This window comes from Crotalus tigris, unplaced genomic scaffold (assembly GCF_016545835.1).
Source record: "Crotalus tigris isolate CLP2741 ecotype Arizona unplaced genomic scaffold, ASM1654583v1 scf7180000017774.6281472, whole genome shotgun sequence".
NCBI lineage: Eukaryota > Metazoa > Chordata > Lepidosauria > Squamata > Viperidae > Crotalus > Crotalus tigris.
Window position 1 is genome coordinate 3,894,017 of NW_024096625.1, and position 20,484 is coordinate 3,914,500.

Here is a 20,484-nt window from a genome sequence, read left to right on the forward strand (position 1 = left end):
CACCTGGTTATACAAGCCCAAGATCCAGTGACCTCAAGGGGATCAAGTTTAGTAAAGATCTATAGAACCAGATTAGTACACATTCTTGACTGATCATGCAGTAGCTATTTTGACACTTTATGAACTAGAATCATTTCTTTAGTCTGCTTCTGGTTGTGTAAAAGTTTGCTTCATATTCATATACTGTATAAATACGAAAACCACTCTAAAAGAGTCAGATCTTTATAAGTCTATTAATCCCACCGACTGAAATTCTGCTCTTGAAATTCTGATCATCAGTGTTCTAGAATCAAAGTACAAAATTGGATATTATAGCATCCAATTAATTTAATTATTTGTTAAGATGTTTAGTCTGGATAAACAAAAAATTAGTATCCTTTAATGAAAAACACAAACTATTATTAGAATTAATGCATAGTTATAAACCTAGTATACAAAATGAAGTAGCAGAAATTGCAGATCTTCCTTATCTAAGGTACTGTATATTCATTTCTGTAGAAGGGCTAGACCTTAGCATGCAGCCTTTTGTATACTATTTTATTTGCAGTTATAAAAAGATTATCAACACAAAAATGAGCTATTGTGAGAATTAGCATGAGTTGGTCTGTAAGCAGAAGTTAGTCAGATATGTAAATGTCATAGTAACTTACCTGCACTACCTGCCAGTAAAGGATTCAAGCTGAGAAGCGAGAAATGCCAAATCCAAGAGTCCAAATCTGTAGGGGGTGACCTTTATTTATCAAATTATTTTTACAGCCTAGAGCATTTCTACTGCTTGGAACAGTAATTCTCAGTCTTATGATTCTCAGTATTATTGGGCTACAACATGAATCATTCCAGACCACTGCCCGTTCTGCCTACCCCTGGCCTAGACATAATGTGAGTTTTACTCTGGGACCTAATGTTGGCAGCCACAACTCTAGAGCAATCTTCCCAGCTCACAAGGCATTTTGGGACTATCGTCTCCAAAATTCTTCACCAGAAATTCTGGGTGTTGCTCCCCCAGGCTACTGAAAGTTGGAGAAGACTGATGGACACAAATCACAAAATAATTTTGCTTCCCTTTACAAAATCATTGCCTTTTTAGAGATCTGTTTATTTATTGAAAACATTTACATGTCAACCCTTGCCATATTCCAATTTCAGGAAGAAGTGCAATGCAAAGTTTTGTATTATACAAAATATATTAATAAAATAGCAATTAAAGATTTATTTTTCAGAAGAGTGGGACATTAAAACAATTTATAATGCTTGGGTCAATTAAATGTTTTTGCCTGGTATACAAAGTACTGCAGTGAGAGCTCCAGGTGAATACCTTCCATAATCAGAGTACAATTGTCAGAAGCTTGTCTCCCTTTCTACTGAATAATCTGCTTCTGATAACACACTGCATCTGAACAAGAATCTTACCAGAAAAACGTAGTGTATGGGTAACCTTGTATAATTCTGTTTCAAGGGCTTGGGTCCCATGACATTTTAAGGCTTGAAAATAATCCTGAACTAATTTTTTAAGAGTAAAAATTAATTAATTAATTAATGGGAGACAAAAAATGCCCATCTTTTGAGAACTGAAAGTATTAACTTGATAACATGAATTAAGAAGTATGCAGAAGTATGCAACTGAGGCTGTTTAATAGTTTCTAGCAAACAGACAGAAAGCCTGGAATGCAAAAAAATCTACTTTCTTAAGTCTTTTTCAGCTTACAGCCTTCTGGAGGAGATATAATATGTTAATCCCCAAAATAAAGCCATTCTTATTAAAGGTACGGATCCAAAATATTGTAACATGTAGACAAAGATTGCGGAGACATATTTTTCTCATTAAGATAGCCAATCATATCTTCATTCAATTGTATGGTTCAATGCACAAGGGATAAAAATATGAACATGTACCCAAATCATTATCTCCAACTGAAGGTGCTTTTCAAAAGTGGATTTTCTTATGTGTTTTTTTCTTGAAAATGTTTCACTTCTCATCCAAGAAGCTTTTTCAGTTCTCATTTCAATTCTCAAGGAAAATAAACAAGACGCTCCAGTTGCCTTCTGAAAAGCAGCTTTGGAGCAACCATGATCTAGATCACGGGTGTCAAACTTGCACATCACGTGACGTGTTGCGATGTATCACAACTTTTTTTTGCATTGCCAGAGCTGGGTTGGGCGCAGCCTCTGTATGATGCAACTGGCCCGTGGGCCAGCAGTTTAACACCCCTGACGTAGATGATTGAGAATCTTCGTGGACATTACCTCCAACATTTGTTTGTTTACATATTTATGTTTCTGACATCAAAATTCCTTTGGTTGTCTCAAATTCTGCTGTATTATTCCCAAATACATACAACTTTTAGCCATCCCAATGTCTAAATTTTTTTGCATGGAGATTATTGAAATCTTCAGGTTCTAGAAAGTCAGCAACAAGAAAACAAGTTTAACCATGAAAGTTAACTTTTTCTTTCCACTCTTCAGAAGGTCCACAGCAAATTATAATCAATGTCATGCAGATTCTTAAGAAAACATTTTTCCTACTTGAATTACATTCCCATACCCACTTTTCTGGAATAGGTCCAACTGAATTCAATGAATTTATTGAATTGATATAACTAGAGTTCCACCATTTTCCTGTTATTCTCAACTCATATTTCTTTTCTCTCTCTTCAAAAAATTCTACTTGCTAGTTAGTTACAGAATACAGTTGGAAGGGACTTTGGAGGTCTTCTAATCCAACCTTTTGTTCAAGCAGGAGACCCTATATCATTTCAGACAAGTGGTTGTCCGATGCCTTCTTAAAAACCTCCACTGATGATGCACCAATAATTTCTGAAGGCAAGCTATTTCACTCGTTAATTGTTCAGTTAGAAAGTTTCTCCTTAATTCTAGGTTGCTTCTCTCCTTGATTAGTTTCCATCCATTATTTCTTTTTTACTTTCTGATGCTATAAACTTAACCCCATTTTTTGTGGCAGCCCTTCAAATATTGGGATAATGCTATCATGTCACCCCTAGTTCTTCTTTTCTCTAGACTAGCCATATATAATTCCTACAATCATTCCTCATGTTTTAGTCTCCAGGTCCTTAATCATCTTAATTGTTCTTCTCTGCACTTTTTCTAGTCTTATATTTTTTGTAATATGGTGATTAAAACTGAATGCAGTATTCCAGGTGTGGTCTTACTAAGATTTCATAAAGTGGTACTAATATTTCACATGATCTTTATGCCTGTTTATGCAACCAAGGATTGCATTAGCTTTTTTGGCTGCTGCTGCACACTGCTGGCTTATACGAGGGCAATTCAGAAATAAACGTCCATTTGGTTATCAATGACACTCGCAGATACAGAACTTTTATTATACACATTAAAAAACTACATTACATTATTTTTGACATAATTGCCATTCAAATTGATGCACTTGTCATAACATCTTACAAGGTTTGAAATTCCTTACTAGTCGTCACTTGGTGCCAAATCTGGACTATTGTGGGGGGGGAGATTAAAAATATCCCAACAGAACTGCTTCAAAAGTTCTTGGGTGCATCTAGCTGTGTGCGAGTGGATATTATTGTGAACCAATTTGCCCCGACACTTGTTATGGATGGCTTGTCTGAGTTTTCATAACATTTCACAGTAGACTTCTGAATTGATGGTCGAACCACGCTCCATGAACTTCACTAGCAGTACTTCTTTGGCATCTTCACATTTGGCAGGATTTTCTATGGCACCACTTCCAGTGTGGTGTTGATTCATGATAATGCTCACCCGCATACCACTAGACCAGGGGTGTGGTGTCAAACTCAATTTCATTGAGGGCTGCATCAGCATTGCGGTTGCCCTCAGGGGGCCGGTGTGGGTGCAGCCTACTGGGTAGGCGTGGCCACCTCTACATCATTCACGTCAAGGGTGCCTGTGGGGGCCTGGGCAGGAGTGGGATAGATCTGTGGGTCTCTGGTAGAAGGGAGTGGGACCAGGGCAAGTGTCAAGGCATGGTCTACTGGAGGAGCCTCACTGTTCCTCTCATGCCATGTGGGGGGGGGCTTATGGACCTAAGACTGAATGTGTTTCAGCATAGATGGCCACCAAAAAATTGTACATGGGCTCCTGGATGGCCTGGGCCAGGGCCAAGGCAGAGGGGGCCGTTCCCTCACTGTTTCCAGGATGGCTTTACGGGCCACATGAAACCACTTCGCCGGCTGCATCTGGCCCCCGGGCTTTGTGTTTGACATGAATGCACTAGACATACCCAAAAACTTTTGAAGCAGTTGTGTTGGGATGTTTTTGATCACCTCCCCCTATAGTCCAGATTTGGCGCCAAGTGAGTATTACTAAGGAATTTCAAAACTTGTAAGACATTATGACAAGTGCCTTAATTTGAATGGCGATTATGTCAAAAAGTAATGTAATATTATAGTTTTCTAATGTGTATAATAAAAATTCTGTATCTGGGAGTGTCTGTCATTGATAACCAAATGGAGGTTTGTTTCCAAATTGCCCTCATATTTATGTGATCATCTACTACAGGGGTGTCAAACTGCCAGCCCATGGGCCGGATGCATCACGCCAAAACCGTGCCCACCCCATTGCCGGCTATGGGGAAAAAGTTGCAATACGTCGTGACACGTCATGTGATGTCGCGAGTTTGACACTTGTGGACTACTAGGACTCCAAGATCCCTCTCATAGTTACTGTTTTTGAGCCAGATTTCACCTAATCTATACTTGTACCTTTTCTTTACTGTTCTTGCCTGAGATTTATATCTGCCACATTGTTTGTTACTATAGGTTAGATTGATTTTTACACAACTGGCTAAACTATATACCATGGATTATAGCACAGTCAGAATCAAGCATATCTCAATATGACTAGCAAAATGTATGAATCCAGCTATTAGAAAAACTATTTTTATGCATGTTTGGTTTTCAATATGACAAACATACATGCAAAAGCAGTGAGGCAGAATCCCAACATGTGTTCTTGTTTTATTTGCTTATTACATTTAAATCCTGGTTTTCCTCTAAAACTGTAGCATACATGGTTCTCTCCATTTCACTCATTTTACTCAACCCAAGAGGACGGTCAGCCTGAAAGATACTGATTTCTACTCAGAAACAAGCATGAAAGGACATAATAATGACTGGTGAACTGATGTGTCCTGAGCCTTGAATCTACTTTAAATCCATTTCCTCAATGAGTTCTAATGTTCCATTCTTTTAATTGTCTTCTATTGGCTTTACAGGTAGAAAGAAAGAACACAAATATGTTGCTATTCATACTCAGAATGGTATATGAGCACAAAATACACATTCATAGGAAACACAGTATTTCAAACAGCTGAAGGATCAGAGGTGCACATGGGTAGGAAAGAGAGGAAAAGGAAACTGGCAAATAGTTCTTCAGTTATGGTGGCAATGATCTCATATTTTCCACCAAATAATTTCTATACTATCACATGTTAGTATTGACAACCCACAGGAAATGAATAATAGGCCCTTCCCCTAGTGTCCATTTGTGGGGCCTGGAACTCTTCAGTGGATTTGATTTGCTGCCAAAATTCAGCTCTGTAATTTGTTGTCAGTGCTATTCAAGAGTTGTAATGTTCATTTTAATTCTAATGTTTTAAAATGAGTTGGAAGTAAAGATTTGATTTATCTTCCCATGCTTCTTCCCATGGCATGGCTTTGTAGCCCTCAGCCAAGTGGAAAAAAAGAGTACCGTAAGTGAGCCCTTACCTATAGTCAGTGACATATATTTTATCTTCTTTGAAAAATGTTAACCTCAAAACCCATTTTAAAATAATGAAAATAAAATAAGACAAGGCTTTGAGGTTTTCTCCATTTTCTTTTCTCCAAAAAGAGTTTCCTTCACTTTATGATTGCAATTAATATTTCCATTCTACTGCAAATGCTGGTGTTCAGTATAAATATTAGCCGAGCGAGCAACACTGCCATCCTTTCCTCTGCAGTCAGGGTAAACTCCCCCAACCCATCACCGCCCAGCTGTATTTTTCCCATTATTCGTTTAATGCAGAGCAGGGCTGCTGATTACAAAGAGGCAGTTTGACTCCAGCAATAGGTCTTCTTCACTAATCCTCACTGTCATAGAAATTCCAGCTGCTACATGAATAAGAAGCTCAATCCATATTTGCCAGCTCTAATATGAAATCTGTCAGCACCCAAATTAATGAGTTCCAAATTCCTTACATCACGATAACAGGTTAAGACTGGTCAATTAATTACATAAATCCTTCCCGATTCATTGTGAATTTTCAAGCAAGATTGTGTCTTACATTACTCCATGACACAAGGCCTTTTGGCTCTTGTTGTTATGGACGAAAAGGCCCCTCATTTAAGCTCAGCTTGGCTGCCACCAAGAAGTGTTAAATGTCATGCATTGGATTTGCACTTTTCTGTAATTGCTTTTGTTTAAAAAAAAATTAAATTAAAAGCTTTAGCACAATAGTGCTTTCAGGAAAGAGAGGAGACAGGAAGGAAATCCTGTATTCCTTGTTACCATGAGACTAACTCAATGAATGTGAGTGGGATTCCCAGAATCAACTATATCTTCCATATACGTTTTTACTGGTTAAAACAATTTCAATATAAAAAATATAGACTTTGAAAAATACCCTCATGTTTTGTGATCAAATGAGTAGCATTTGCTCTAATTCTAGATTATCCTGTAACCAATGAGAAGACACTGTACTTTTACTCTATCTACACCAGATTATTGTATTTTTTGCAAAACTGTTCCTCTGTATAGGCCCCCTTGTGGTAAGATCTAAATTTATCACAGTTTTAGTCTCAGTTTTCAGTATACTTTCCCTGATTATTCCCAAACTACTTTTAATATCTTCTTTATGTTCTTTTAAATGATGCATATAAGAATCTTATATAAAACTACAGAACCTGAATAGGACAATTGGAAAATTCACATTTGCATTTACTATTTCTCTCTGAGGGAAGTTAGCCCCAGAGAAGGAAATATTAAAAGGGCAGGAAAATATTTTTTTTCTCCAAAAGGATTTTTAAAAGCATTTTTTTTTGAAAAGCAGAAACCAAATCTCTCTGGCCTCAAATCTCTGCCCCAAGCAAGAGCCAGCCCTATACAAATGCAGATGTAAAACCATCAGAAAGTTGGAGCCAGAGAACTCAAGAAGACAAAGAAAAAATCTGCATACCCCACCCAAACTCTAGGAGTCATTAGCCCCATCATCAGGGAAGCAGGATATGATAATAGGATTAAACCACAGATATCAAGGCCTAGAAAAACACTCAGTAATAGCCTCAAAGTTCATGCCACAGGAACAGGAAACTATTCCAAACAAAAGGCTGGAGGGGGTATAAAAACCTACTACCCATGTGTTCACCCCTTCTCTCTCCTCTGCTCTTTCCTGCAAGAACCATCTTTCTGCTTCTTCAATAAACTGTAACCATCTTCCCAAAGCAGTCGCCATGTTGCTTAGTTATTCCCGGCTTGGATGAACCAGGATGAAGACTTACTTCTGACATCTCCTTGCAGCATCTTTTTTTCTTTTTGGGGGGAGAGTGTAACAGCCTTGCCCAACTTCCATCATCCAAAGGTCTTTGACTTCAATTCCTAACATTCCCATTCAGAGGGCATTAGATTAGGAGGGGAAACCTGCTCTATAGCATGCTACAGAACACTTATAATTCTTTTATGCATGATTTCAATTTTGGATAAATTAAAACATTCCCAAGAACACTTTACTGCAATAAAATTTATGGAACGTTCCTCTTTCATCTAGTGAATGTAGTATTTCCTGAGCATGTTTCTGTGGTTTAAAATATAGAAGGGTAAAGTATAATTTGTGCAAATAATCATCCTGATCATCCTGTGGCTAATGTAGTAGTTTGCTCCATCCACATGACTGCCAGTTACTACCATACCTCTATAATTATGGGAATTGAATTTGAAACTTCTGTTCAGGCTGAGTGTATGCAGTTAAAAATAACAATGCATGATGTGTTTCTAGAATTAGGAAATTATTCATTAACAACTATTGATGACAATAGAGCATTGCATATGATGACTGCAGTTGGATGGGAAATTATGCAGAAACAGAAAATTCTAATGTATTTCATCCTTAGGTCCTTATATTTTTGATGATGCATCAATAACGCCACACCCATTGCTCTTTCATTTACATACACAGAAACTTGGGTGGTGGTGGTAATCACATAGTTTTTATCAATAATATGCCATTCTTTTCCTTGTTAAGTATTTGTTTATTGGATTTATATTCCATCTTTTGTGAGGAATGTAAAATGTTCATATTCCGTGAAGTAAGTTGTTCTGAGTGTAACTGACTCAAAATGATATGCAGAGATTCGATATTAGAAGCTAGATCTTCACTAAACTAGATTCTGAATAAAAAGGTGAACTATAAATTGAAATTTAGTATCATTTGCAGCACTTAAAACTCGAGTCCTTTATTTTCCCATAAAAAAGAAAATGCAAGCTTCAATACAGCCATAATCTTTTCTTAGGTCTTTCATTGTAAGAAGTGTTCAATATCTGGAATGCCACTAGTTCTTCAAAGCCATCTCTTAATGAATAAAATATTTAAATAAAAAGGCCAACAGTAAAACAATAAAATAGGATCTGGAATAATATGTGTTAAATATCAGATGTAAGAGGATGCAATTTAAGGATTACAGTATTGTACTTCAGTCAGCTATTCCCAGTGAGGATTTCCTATTTCCTCTACAACTTCCAGCCAGTATAAGGAAGATGTAATTGCACAAACAATAATATATTTTGCCTGATTTTGGATTAGTTTATTGTTGCTATGATCCATAAATCACAAATTATGCCTTAGTATTACATGAATCCAGCCAGTTAATTCAATAAATCAGGGTTTCAGATCAGGCCATTTGAAGTTTGAAAATCTCCAGTGACCAACAGGAGATTGAGCCAGTTGGAGCTTGCAAACCTCCAAGGAGATCTTCTCCAACCAATCAGGTTTTATGGGCCCGCAGCTTGCAAGACTCACAACCCAGGGATATGCAGGATATGGTCTGCTCAAAGGTCCAGCACACTCAACTTTTTTTTTCAGATTCTGAGAGAAGCACCCAGCCGGATATAGGACCAGCTTTCTTGAGTGGAGTTAAACTTCTGTGTCACTGCAGGTCAAGGAAAGTATGCATTTGTCATTCAGAAATAGTTGCATAGCTGTTGCATTTATACAACTGTGAATGTTAACATTCTGGCAAGAAAGCACTCAAACAACAAAATACAGAAAACATATTTGTTAAATGAGTTTTGCTCCACTTTATCATCTTTTTTGCCACAGTTGCTAAGTGAATTGCTGCAGTTGTTAAATTAGCAACACAGTTGTTAAGTGAATCTGGCTTCCCTTCGCAAAATGGGATTACATGATCCCAGGACATTGCAACCATCATAAATACGAGCTAGTTACCAAATACACGAATTTTGATTCTGTGACCATAGGGATGTGCAACAGTCATAAATGTGAAAAACAATCGTAAGTCTGTTTTTCTTAGTGCCATTGTAACGTCGAATGTCACTAACAAAGTTATAAATTGAGTATTATTTGTACTTTCAGATTGTCCATGTAAAGGAAGTGGGATAGCTTGGCAGATATTTTTGATGTTGATAGCCATGGCCTGACTTGTTCAGTTTGTTGACAGAGGAATCAATGCAATGACAAACAGTAGCAGTGATAGTTAGTCTCCTTGAAAGATTCCTCTCTTGATAACCTGTCCGAATCTATCACCATTGTAGTACTGATCTTTGCACAGATCTTCTCATGTTTCTACTGTTATTCTGTTATTTCTAGATACTTGATTATCCAGTCATGTGTCAAGGAGTCAAATGTCTTCTTGTAATTAGTTTAAACTACATTCAAGGGTTTTTTTCTTTTGCAGTTTTCCAAAATCATCTTGTCAGTCTCTGTCTCACACTGCCTCTTTCAGATCCGCCATGGTCAACCAGGTGTCATCCTTTATAGTGTCCAGCCAGCAGGTACTAGGGCAGCCCCTTCTCCTTCCGTTGATCACTCCCAGCATGACTTACTTTTCAAGTGAGTCAGCTCTCATGACATGACCAAAGAATGACAGCCTGTTTGATGATCTTGGTTTCAAGTGATATTTTTGGTGAGGTTCAGTGTAGGACCTTTTTGTTATTTTTACAATCTATGGGATGTGTAATAGTTGCCTCCAGCACCACAGTTCAAAGGCATCCATCTTTCTCCTATCTGCCTTTTTCAGAGTCCAAGTTTCATAGACACAATTAGCAATTGGGAAAAATTATTGTGTTGACTAATCTGCAATGATTGTGAGGCTGATGTCTTTACTCTTCCACATATTATTCATGTCAGACATTGCAATTCTTCCTATACACTTTCTGATCTCAGGGCTGCAGTCATAATTTTGGTCGATACAGAGCCCAGGAAGATGAATTCCTTTACCGTTTTGATGATCTTATTGTCGATCTACACTGACACCTATGTGCAATTGTCACCTAAAAATATGGAGCCACCTGAATAGAAACAGGACAGCTCATGCCAGAACTAAGGCAAAGCTTTTTAACTGAGTATTGGCAGAGAGCCCACAATGTGACTGTGGTGCATCAGAATAAACACATATAGTTCAAGTATGTCTCCTCAGGAAATTTCAATGTACCTGGGTTGATCTCATCAACCAGAAGCAGTTAGATGATTAGCTTTCTTAGCTATCAAATTATACACCTATGCTATTGCAGCTTATTATTGAGATTTTATCATGGCTTTATTCTAATTTAATATTTTATCTCATCTACTGTATTGTCCACATACCTTATATACATGTATTTGTTGATGATTTAATATATATTTATGTTTGTACATATGTGTTTTATCAATGTTGTTTATAAGTGACTGTATGATCTATGCCATACAATAAGTAAATAAAAAGTAGGACCTGATCTTTTGACCCTCTGCTTTTTGGCTTGTTGATTGATTGATTGATTTAGTTTGGTTTGCTACTCCTCTTGCCTCAAGGCAACTCTGGGCAACTTACAACATTAAAAGCCAATAAAATCATAAAATAAATATTTCTAATAACAGTAAAAATACAATTAAAAAGATGGGCAGGAAGAAGGCAGGCTGAACAATGGGGGAAGGTGGGGGGTCTTTTCTTAATTCATCAATCACCTCCAGCATGATGCACACACTAAAACACAAACAACTGTAATCACATTAACAGAGTTCATAAATATACTGAGCCAGAGTACCAAACTACACTATTGCTTATATGATAGAAACTGAACTCTAGTGACATGACAAATATGTAGTAAATCATTTTCAAGAGTCACAGATAAAGTCAAACTGTGGTAGGTAGTTTAACTAGTGTATGATATTAACACCAACCAGTGGCCTCATAAGCCTTAGTTTGTAGTTAATAACCTGATTGAACTCTCCAGCTGTGATTCCTTCAGTATATCACGTTTAAGCCAATCATATCTTAGCTTGTTGCATGATCATGAGATATATGAAGATTTTTATTTCAAGAGGAGCTTGAGAAATTACTAGACTATGCCTTATTCTGAAATACTCATGGCCACTGAGAATGGAAAAGTCTTGCTGTCTCTTCTTTAGAAAAGGTGTCTTAGGTTTGGATCTTTAAGGATATTTTAAAACCATACAATCTTTCTCGTTTTTAAAAGGAGTCCAATCTCTCAAACCAGGCTTGCAAGCACATCCTGCTTTTTTTTTCCCAGCGTTTAAGCTCCTGTATCACTGCACAGCGCTGGGAAAACAATAACCCTCTTCTTCTGTCCGCCCTCCCTCACCAGCTCTGCTGACCTTTATTTCAAGGAGTCATTCGACTACCTCCGTCCCTGCACAGAAAACGACAGCCGGCTGCCTATGCGTTTGCATAACAAAAGCCCACCATCCAGCCGACGCCTGGGAATGTCGTCGTCACCCCTCGCCCTCTTTCCCTGACTTTCCCCCCCGCCGCCCCCACAGTATATTTGCCTCTCATTTTCCAGCCTCCTGTGTCTGTCATTTCATACATTCATCCAAAAACGCAGGGGGGAGGGGAGGAAGCAATGAAGTATTTGCAAGGAGAGCAAAGCCTTGAAAATCCTTTGTCGTTTGCAACCCCCGTCTCCGCATTGATGTTCCAGGGCTACCGCATCGCTTTCTGGGAGGAGGGAGGGAGAGGCGCGCGTTGACGTATTCTCTATGGGCCTTTTGGAGCAGCAGGCTATTGCTCCCTTGATTTGGGCCGTTGCTATGGGTTACGGGATTACGGTCGGCGACAGGCTTCTCTCTCTCCCTGACAAACAGCCCCCAGCAAAGCTCAGGCACATGGAGGGCGCCTGGAACACACATTCCCCGGGCGGGAGGGGCAGCGAGCGAGCGGGCGAACTACTACTGCTGCTGCTGCTGCTGCTGCTGCTGCTACTGAGCCAGCGCCCTGCGCGCGCCGGCGGTTCCGCGTGCGGCATTTGCAGCTGCGGGGGCAAATGTCCAGCATGTGGGGTTGAAAACAGGGGGGCGGGTGGAAGAAAAAAAATGAATCAAGGCCTTGAGGTAAGAAACCAGCGAACTACTATGCACCAGGTCGAAGGTGCAAAACTGGCCCACGAAACCAGGGAGAGAGAGAGGAACGCTAATGGCTAACTGATGACGAGGCATTCCTGTTTCGCTTCTCCTAAAATGAAGCCAGATGGCTTACGGATGGATTATTTTTTGCTTCGTGCAGGGAGACGGGGGAATCTTGAAGCTGCAGGCGATCCCAAAAACCGGGGAACGAGGTATCGCTGAATAGAGTATCTTTTTTTAAAAAAAAAAATCCTATCCAGCATAACAATTAACAATGACAGGGAAAGTTTTTGAGCTGAAGAGCCGGTTTGACGGCGCAATGCTAAGCAGTTGGGTTGTCAGTTGCGACTGTGTTTGCAAAGCAGAGAAGGCCAGCAAGGAAAGGGTTACGTGGAAAAGCGGAAAAGTTAAGATGCGTCAGCCCGTGACCACGTATTCTTTTTCTTACCCGCTTGGCCTTTTGCAATTATAATTCTGTTTTTCTGATTTTATGAGATTAAATTCGAGAGCTAACCAATTCTTCCTAGTTGATGGATAATTGTAGGTAAAAAGAATTACATTCCCCAATTATTTCTAATCGAGATAAAATGATGAGGAAGAGAGTAATGTATCCGCAGAGGAGCTAAGCGTATTCGAATAATAAAAAGGTGTATAGAATTTCTTTCTTTCTTTAAATTTTGTAAAATATGATCTTCTAAAAAGAAAGGGCTGTCAAATCCACATTTTATAAAGGATTTGTTAGAAAAAAAAGTGGAACAAAAACTTTAAAAAAATTAGGCAAAGTTAAAAGTATCATTGCAAAAGCACTTTAAAAATATACTTTAAAAAGTGAAGACATTAAGGAAAATATTGAATTAATACACTATTGTTTATAACTACTAAGAAAATAAGCTTTATACTCTGCTAGATATTTTTGCCTGATTTACATGAATATTTACCAGATTTAATTTATAAAATGAGCTGTACAAATAAATGTGACTTTATTTGCAAAGCTTTGTAATAGCAAGTTACAAAAAAAAGTCTTCAGAAATGAAGGTGTGGGAATTACATAAAACCTATGTAAATCATAAAATTAGTCTTACCATATTTAACAATAACAAAAATGTCTGGCAGACTATAAAAATATATAAATTTAGAAAACAAATTCCTTTTCCTTGTCTTTATAATGCATAAAAGGAACAATTTAAATCTGAGAGAGAACAGACTGAATCCCAAAATAGGACATGTGACTTGGAAAATTCATGGGATTATTCTTTTAAAAAATTAACAACTTGTTTTATTCATGCTTCCTTAAATATATTATTAAGTTCAGTATGTATATATATGTATGTGTGTGTGTATACACACACACAACATGCTATATAATTGAATATCTTGCAATTTTCAAAATCAAGACCACAAAGACAAAAATAAATCAACATAGAAAATGTTTTATTTTGGAAATATAACAAAATGGAAGCGTTTTCTAGACATTTTAAGAGTTCACACATTTCTGTTTTAAGTATTTCACTAATATTTGATAGACATAAAATATGTAAAGGGTCATGCTGCAATCAGATACACTCTAAACAATTTAGATGGATTTACATCATAGTAAGCATGTAGAGCTTTGCTGTATAAAAATATGAATATAGTAATACTGAAGCAACATGATTAATATGCACAGTATTGATAAAACAAATGACAAACTACATTAAATCCAGCAATTCACAGTGGAATTTTAATGTAACAGTGGTTCCCAAGCCTTCTATTTGCTATACTTAAGGCTGAAATAATTGTTTATCCTCCAGCAGGCATCAATTAAATGACATCACATAAGTCTTTACACATCATATACTAAAATTAGCAATCAATAAACTTATAGCATACACATTGCTTCAAATTGCTTGACAGTAATAATTAGATTTCTATAATTTTAGTAGGCGACAATATCTTATTCCATTTTCTTTGGTCTTTTTTTATCTTCTCTTTCCTCAGAATGCCTTTTGTTCATTTTACTGTAACAGTAGCAAATGCTACACTTGTGATTTTACTTACATGTTCAGGCTGTTATCTAAGCATAAGTGCTTAGCACTTTTTCTTATTTAGGCCTAAATAGTTTTATCCAATTAAATAAAATAATCTGCAAGATTATTTAATGCTCAACCATAATAGCAAAAGGATTGTTGGCTCTAAATATTTACCACTTCTTTCCCCTCCCCCATTCCAAAATATACTCCATGACCTTCAAAAAGTATTACTTAATATGAATAGAATATGAAAATTAGTTCCATAATAAATGCACTTTTTGGACTGGGTACCAGTTAATTTTACTGAGCATTTCCAAAATGAATTGAGCTTATGAAGTAGTCCAGCTAGATACTTTAAACATACATATCCCTAAAAAAATTAAATTATCTTTTGGTGTTTCCTGCTCCTCTGGCTAAAATCTAGTTTCTTCACTGTTATATCTAGAAACAGAAATTTGAAAATATAGCATAACACGTTTATAATGCAAAGAGAGTTTGCTATACAACATTATTTCTTTATTGCATCAAAGAGCAAGACATATTAGGTTCCTTCAACCTGGTGCCCTCAAATGCGATGTACTTCGATTTCAAAAAGATAAAGTAATGTTTATTGTCATTTTTTTTTATTGTGAGCACACTAGCCCACATTAAAAATGAAATTCCGTTGCCTGCTGTCAATGGGAGTACGGGTCTGAAATATATATTTACACAACATGTGACAATTGTTAGGCAAGCTTAAACCTATTGACTTCAATTGCATCTAAGCATACTGACTCAAGCACTTGATGAAACTCTGTAAGTTTGATTATAACATAGTGTTCAAGTATTTATTGGGATGAAGCTAATATTTTAGAATGTTCATTTAAAAGTAATTTGGTCATTTATTCCTGTATTGCTGAGTACATACGCATACTTACCTGGCAATAAGTGTAATTAAAAGCAGAATTTTTTAAATTACATTTTGCATTCAGTTAAGTTTAGTTTGTACAATATGATGGAATTATGTGGCCATATTGTCATTTAAAATGCCAAATGAAAATAGAATTTGTACATTTTGAGGTCAGATATTCCAACATATTTCAACATCATTCATTTAGAGGTTTTCTCTGCTCTCTCTTACAATGACCCCCAAAGGATTACACCAGGAAATCTAAGATACTGAAGGTGTCTCTACAGTTATAATTCATAACTGTTCGATAACATAAATCAGATTTCTCCTGCTTGGTTTGCAAAATGACTTGGACTATTATTTTCATAATTCCCAGCCCATACAACCTCTACTGCATATACTGTATATTTTTCAAAACCATTTTGAAAACAAAAAGCACGTGCTTTGGGAAGTAGTTTGAAGGGTCACATGCAACTTTCAAGTTATGCCTGTCATTCCAGGAACAGTAGAGTGCAAATAATATTTCAGGGTTCTTCATGAGCTGTGCTTGCCTTATGTCTGTGTGAATTGCTATCATTTCCACTGTGTTCAAGCCCAGAGGATGAACTGCAGAGAAAAAAAAAAGGGGGGGGGGGAGAAAATTGGTTTTCACAACACACTCAAAGCCTGAGTAACAGAGGAGAACTTTAATTATCCCCAGTCACAAAAGAGAGACAGGAAATTTGGACTTTTAATTAGTCATTTGGAGTGCAGTTGGATATTTTTTTTTAGCGAGATAATTTAAACGCGAATAATTCAAGTCTGACTAAATGAAATTCACATAATCAGAATGCAGATAATTGAATTTCTACTGCATTCATTAATTCAATGTGGAGGTGTATGCAAAGACTTCTATGATGAGCTGTCACAGCTCAATAAAATCTCAGTCAATTAATTTTTCCATTATCTTAGCATTGCATCAACAACAAAAATGCTGAAGTGTTTTTATTATCATGTATGCCTGTTTAGCAGAATGTAAGGAAGTAACCTCTCAGAATCTGAATCGGCATAATTTTCTTTTTTCTTCTCTTCATGTTCTACAGGAAATCGTCGTTTCAAATAAGCAAAGCCACGGATTGCTTCAGCTACAGAATATTTCGTATTTCCAGATACACAGGCCTCAATGTCTTCAGGACTCAGCTGTGTTTGTACGAAGAGATGAAGTCTACTGTCTGAAAGCAAAACTGGATTCTGGAGTACCCTTTAAAAAATACAAAAATTTCAGCTGCCTTCCAAGAACATTTACTCAATATTTTTTGCCTTAAAATTACTTTTAACTTCATACCCATTGCAATTTGAATGCAGTATAAATGTTAGAATGTTTGAGTAAGTGATACTTACCTTTACTAAAGTATTTGGAATTTTAGGTGAGTAAAAAAACATGAAGCTAATAGTTACGAACATCAGTTATATAAGTAATTTTCAAGGACATTTTTTAAATGGACATTTTTTAAATTTATCCATCTGTTGCTACCATGTGGATCAATTACTACTTTGGCTGGGAAAAAAATGTGCCTCTGTATGTGTGGGGGAACTAATATAATATGGGAAATGATGCATAATCAGTAATTTTGAATATGTAATAAAACTATTGCCTTAAAATAAGGGCATTATAGAATGTACAGAAATTAAATGCCTATGTAAAACAGAAATTTATTTTGCAAATATATCTATTTTTCTATATAAAATATAAAAAAATAGTTTACCACTATGTATGTTAGGTTCAAGGATGATAAAACTATTTGAGATGAATGTGAAAAAGAATCTTTTACTTCAGTTAATTTTTAAAAGTGTTTTGATTCTAGCATATAATCTTAAATGAGAATGCCCAATTCAGCAAATATTTAAGACAATTTAATACAACATTAAATATATCCAACTATATTTTTTATTAACAACAGAATGGTCTTGCTTCTATCACACCATATCATAAAATCTATTTTTTCCAATCTAGTTTTATTCAACATTAAAATACATTTCTATTGGTTTATTTAGTTCAGCAAATACAAATCCCAAAGTAACATTACTTCAATATTAAAGTTATGGAAGTTTAGATCCCTTGCTTTTTTATTTAATATTTGTTGATGTCAGTTAATTATTTGTATCATTCTGAATAACTGAGGGTAGTAAAGTAAACAATTTCAGGACTCCAGTTTATAATTGGCAAGCATTCAGGATAATTTCTACCAGAGAATTCATTATTTTAATATGAGTAACCAATGCTATACTCTGCCTTCTATATAAGGTTATCTCAAAATATCTCATAATCCTGTTCTAGAGAAAGCACATTTGGATTAATTCTATTAAAAATAGCCGTGAGATGATCAATATGGACATTATGCAACCTTCCTAACCTGGTGCCTTATAGATATTATGAAATTAGAGCCTACATTATTTGTCATCAAAACAATGGGACCTATAGCCTAAAATATTTCAAAGATGTCAGATAAAGAAAGTCTGATACAATGAAGAAGATTTTGATATTCATCAGGTCAATAAAACAGAAAACAAGGGTTGGAACTATTTCCTGCAGGCTAAATAATATGAAAAATAATGGCCGTGGCATACCCTTGAGTGGAAGGAAGACGAAAATTAAATCATTTCAAAATTGAGATGATAAAGAAGAGAGAAATAAAATGAGGTTTAGACCAGCCTCAATTATATGTGCTAGAAAAGAAACACAAAGGCATCTCTTTTGACCTAGATAACCAACTTACATATCTAAGCAAACAAAACAAAACAAAATTAGGCAAGAGAATGAAATTCTAATTATTCCACTAAGTATATGTAATATCATGATGCACATATAAAGGGAATCATACTTGTATCATAATGCCTGTTTCATTATTTGCCCCCACAATGGACATCCATAGTCATTTGTTTCCTGAATTTAAGCCCCCACTTAGCCATAAATGCCCTTGGATTTTTCTTCATTCTATCCAAGCCCACTTAAGTTTAATCCACTTTATAAACTTACGAAAATAAAATTGGGGAGGGGGAATCATATATGCTACCTAGAGACCTTGGGGTATAGTGAAATATAAATGAAATAAATAGGAATCATACCAGTCCTTGAAACTGTTCTCCCTTAAAATCAAAACTATACTCACTTCCTTCCTCCAAGTTTCTAATTTAGTCTTTAAAACAAAGACATCTTGGATAATACAGAATTTATCAGTGCCTGAAGCAGCACTCCTGTCTGGAACCACCTCAACTTCCAGTTGAGGGCAAGGTAGCACCTTGATAAAAACAAAAACAGGTTCCTACACTTGTAGATGTCAATTTTTTTTCTGCTGTGAAAATATATTCTGCATATGCATGTTCAGAACACTAATGAACATTTGTCATGTAGCAGCTCCAATACAATACTTGAAAGGATGCAATGAAGAGCTGTGTTCAGAGAATGCTTTGCCTACGCGACAATCAAATCAAAGGGTTCCCTTGTTTTGTACAGATATAATTCATATATACAGACAATACTGCTCCGATATATTATCTAATTGCATGCACATTAACGTAAACATGCAGGAAGCGCAGATATTTGTCAACTCTAGCGGATTCAGCTAATTGCCGTGGTCATTAAAGTTGCTGCATATATCATACTCCTCAGACCACATTGATGGAGGTAAAGGGGACAAAAATATTACTGATAATCTAACCTGGTATTTTATCTTAATCATACATAAAATATTTAAAAAACCTAAAATTTTTAATATTTAATTTTGATCAAGTATAAATTGCCCTTATCATCTCCAATACATCTGCATCAGTGTAAGATATTGGACACTGTTCATAAACAAAGGCACAATGTAGTAAAAATAAGCAGTTTAATGGAAAAAAACTATCTTCTAGAATTCATGAAAATCAGTTGGAATGCGAATGGAGACAGCAGTAACATCCGTGGCTTAAACAAATGGTACATAATCTCAGCTTTACTTTCAGTTTCCAGATATACTCTGATAGCTGAATCAAATTGTAATTTTAATTGATAAATAGGGGGAAATGGTAAAGAATGTGGAAAGCAATCACATTAATGATATCTTTAAAATGTATGTTAAATTAAAGAGTGAATCAATTAAAATTATTTTTAAATGTCTCTTTGTTCCCAAAAGTGTTTTGTTTTCAGTAGCATACCTCTACCTCAGCAACCCATTGAAAGGTTAAGTGTAACCTACATCTGAAAAATGTATGCAACTTTACTTTAAATTCAATTTCAAGCTGAATCATGTTACATTAGAAATCCCAAACAAACTAAGCATTAATCATCCCTCTCCCACAAAGGAGAAACCTATTTATTTCCTAACAGAATGTCATAACCAGATACTATTGTTTAAAGTATGTATATAATGATGTAGATAAAGAGGGGGCAAAAATATTACTGATAATCCAACTTGGTATTATTTTATTTTAATCATACATGATCATACATACAATTTAATTCTCAATAGATATTTTCAGGGGTTACTTTAGAAGTGTGATTGTGTCACCACACTAAAACCTAAGTAACTGTTGATACGATTACACCACAGTTACTTCTTTGTTACTGTTTGAAATGCGTTTTAGTTTCTTTATAAAATAATGGGTAATCTTTAAAATTGATTTTTGATGCTTTGAGACACTGCACCACAAAAATAATGAACACTAATGTCAATGATATTGGACAGAAATTCATTTTAGCTTTATTTCATGTCCAGTGTAATTTTGCTAAGCCTTGAACTGCCAAAGCACTATTATTAACTTGCTGGTAACCTAACATATGGGAACAGCAAGCAAAAGTGATAAGAGTACAGGTTGATCTAAGCACATCAGGGCTACCAATAGCCCTCCCCTGCCACTACAGTTCAATTTCCACTTTTATTTTTCACTGGTTTTATTACTTTACAGTCATTCTTTTTTCTGCTTAATAGTGCCATCTGGAGGCTTAAAAATGATCAGATCAAAGATAATAAAAACATGTAGGGTGTCTTAGAAACGCAAACATGCCAAGT

The 20,484-nt window shown here is 36.0% G+C and overlaps 1 protein-coding gene and 1 long non-coding RNA gene across 7 annotated transcripts in view; one reads left to right on the plus strand and one right to left on the minus strand.

Moving 5' to 3' along the window:
• The first annotated feature begins 12,553 nt into the window (after positions 1 to 12,553).
• LOC120307353 lies at positions 12,554 to 19,592 on the plus strand. The gene is made up of 2 exons (XR_005556498.1): positions 12,554 to 12,771; positions 16,540 to 19,592. It is a non-coding gene; the product is annotated as an uncharacterized LOC120307353 (long non-coding RNA).
• SNX10 (sorting nexin 10) overlaps positions 13,970 to 20,484 on the minus strand; it is a 40,705-nt gene continuing 34,190 nt past the window's right edge. For all 6 annotated transcript variants that reach the window (XM_039342043.1, XM_039342046.1, XM_039342049.1 and 3 more), the window contains 2 exons: positions 16,485 to 16,697; positions 13,970 to 16,063 (listed from right to left, as the gene is read on the minus strand). In XM_039342043.1, the coding sequence (XP_039197977.1) occupies positions 15,982 to 16,063; positions 16,485 to 16,697 (295 nt within the window). In that variant the 3' untranslated portion in view covers positions 13,970 to 15,981. The remainder of the gene's footprint in view (positions 16,064 to 16,484; positions 16,698 to 20,484) is intronic.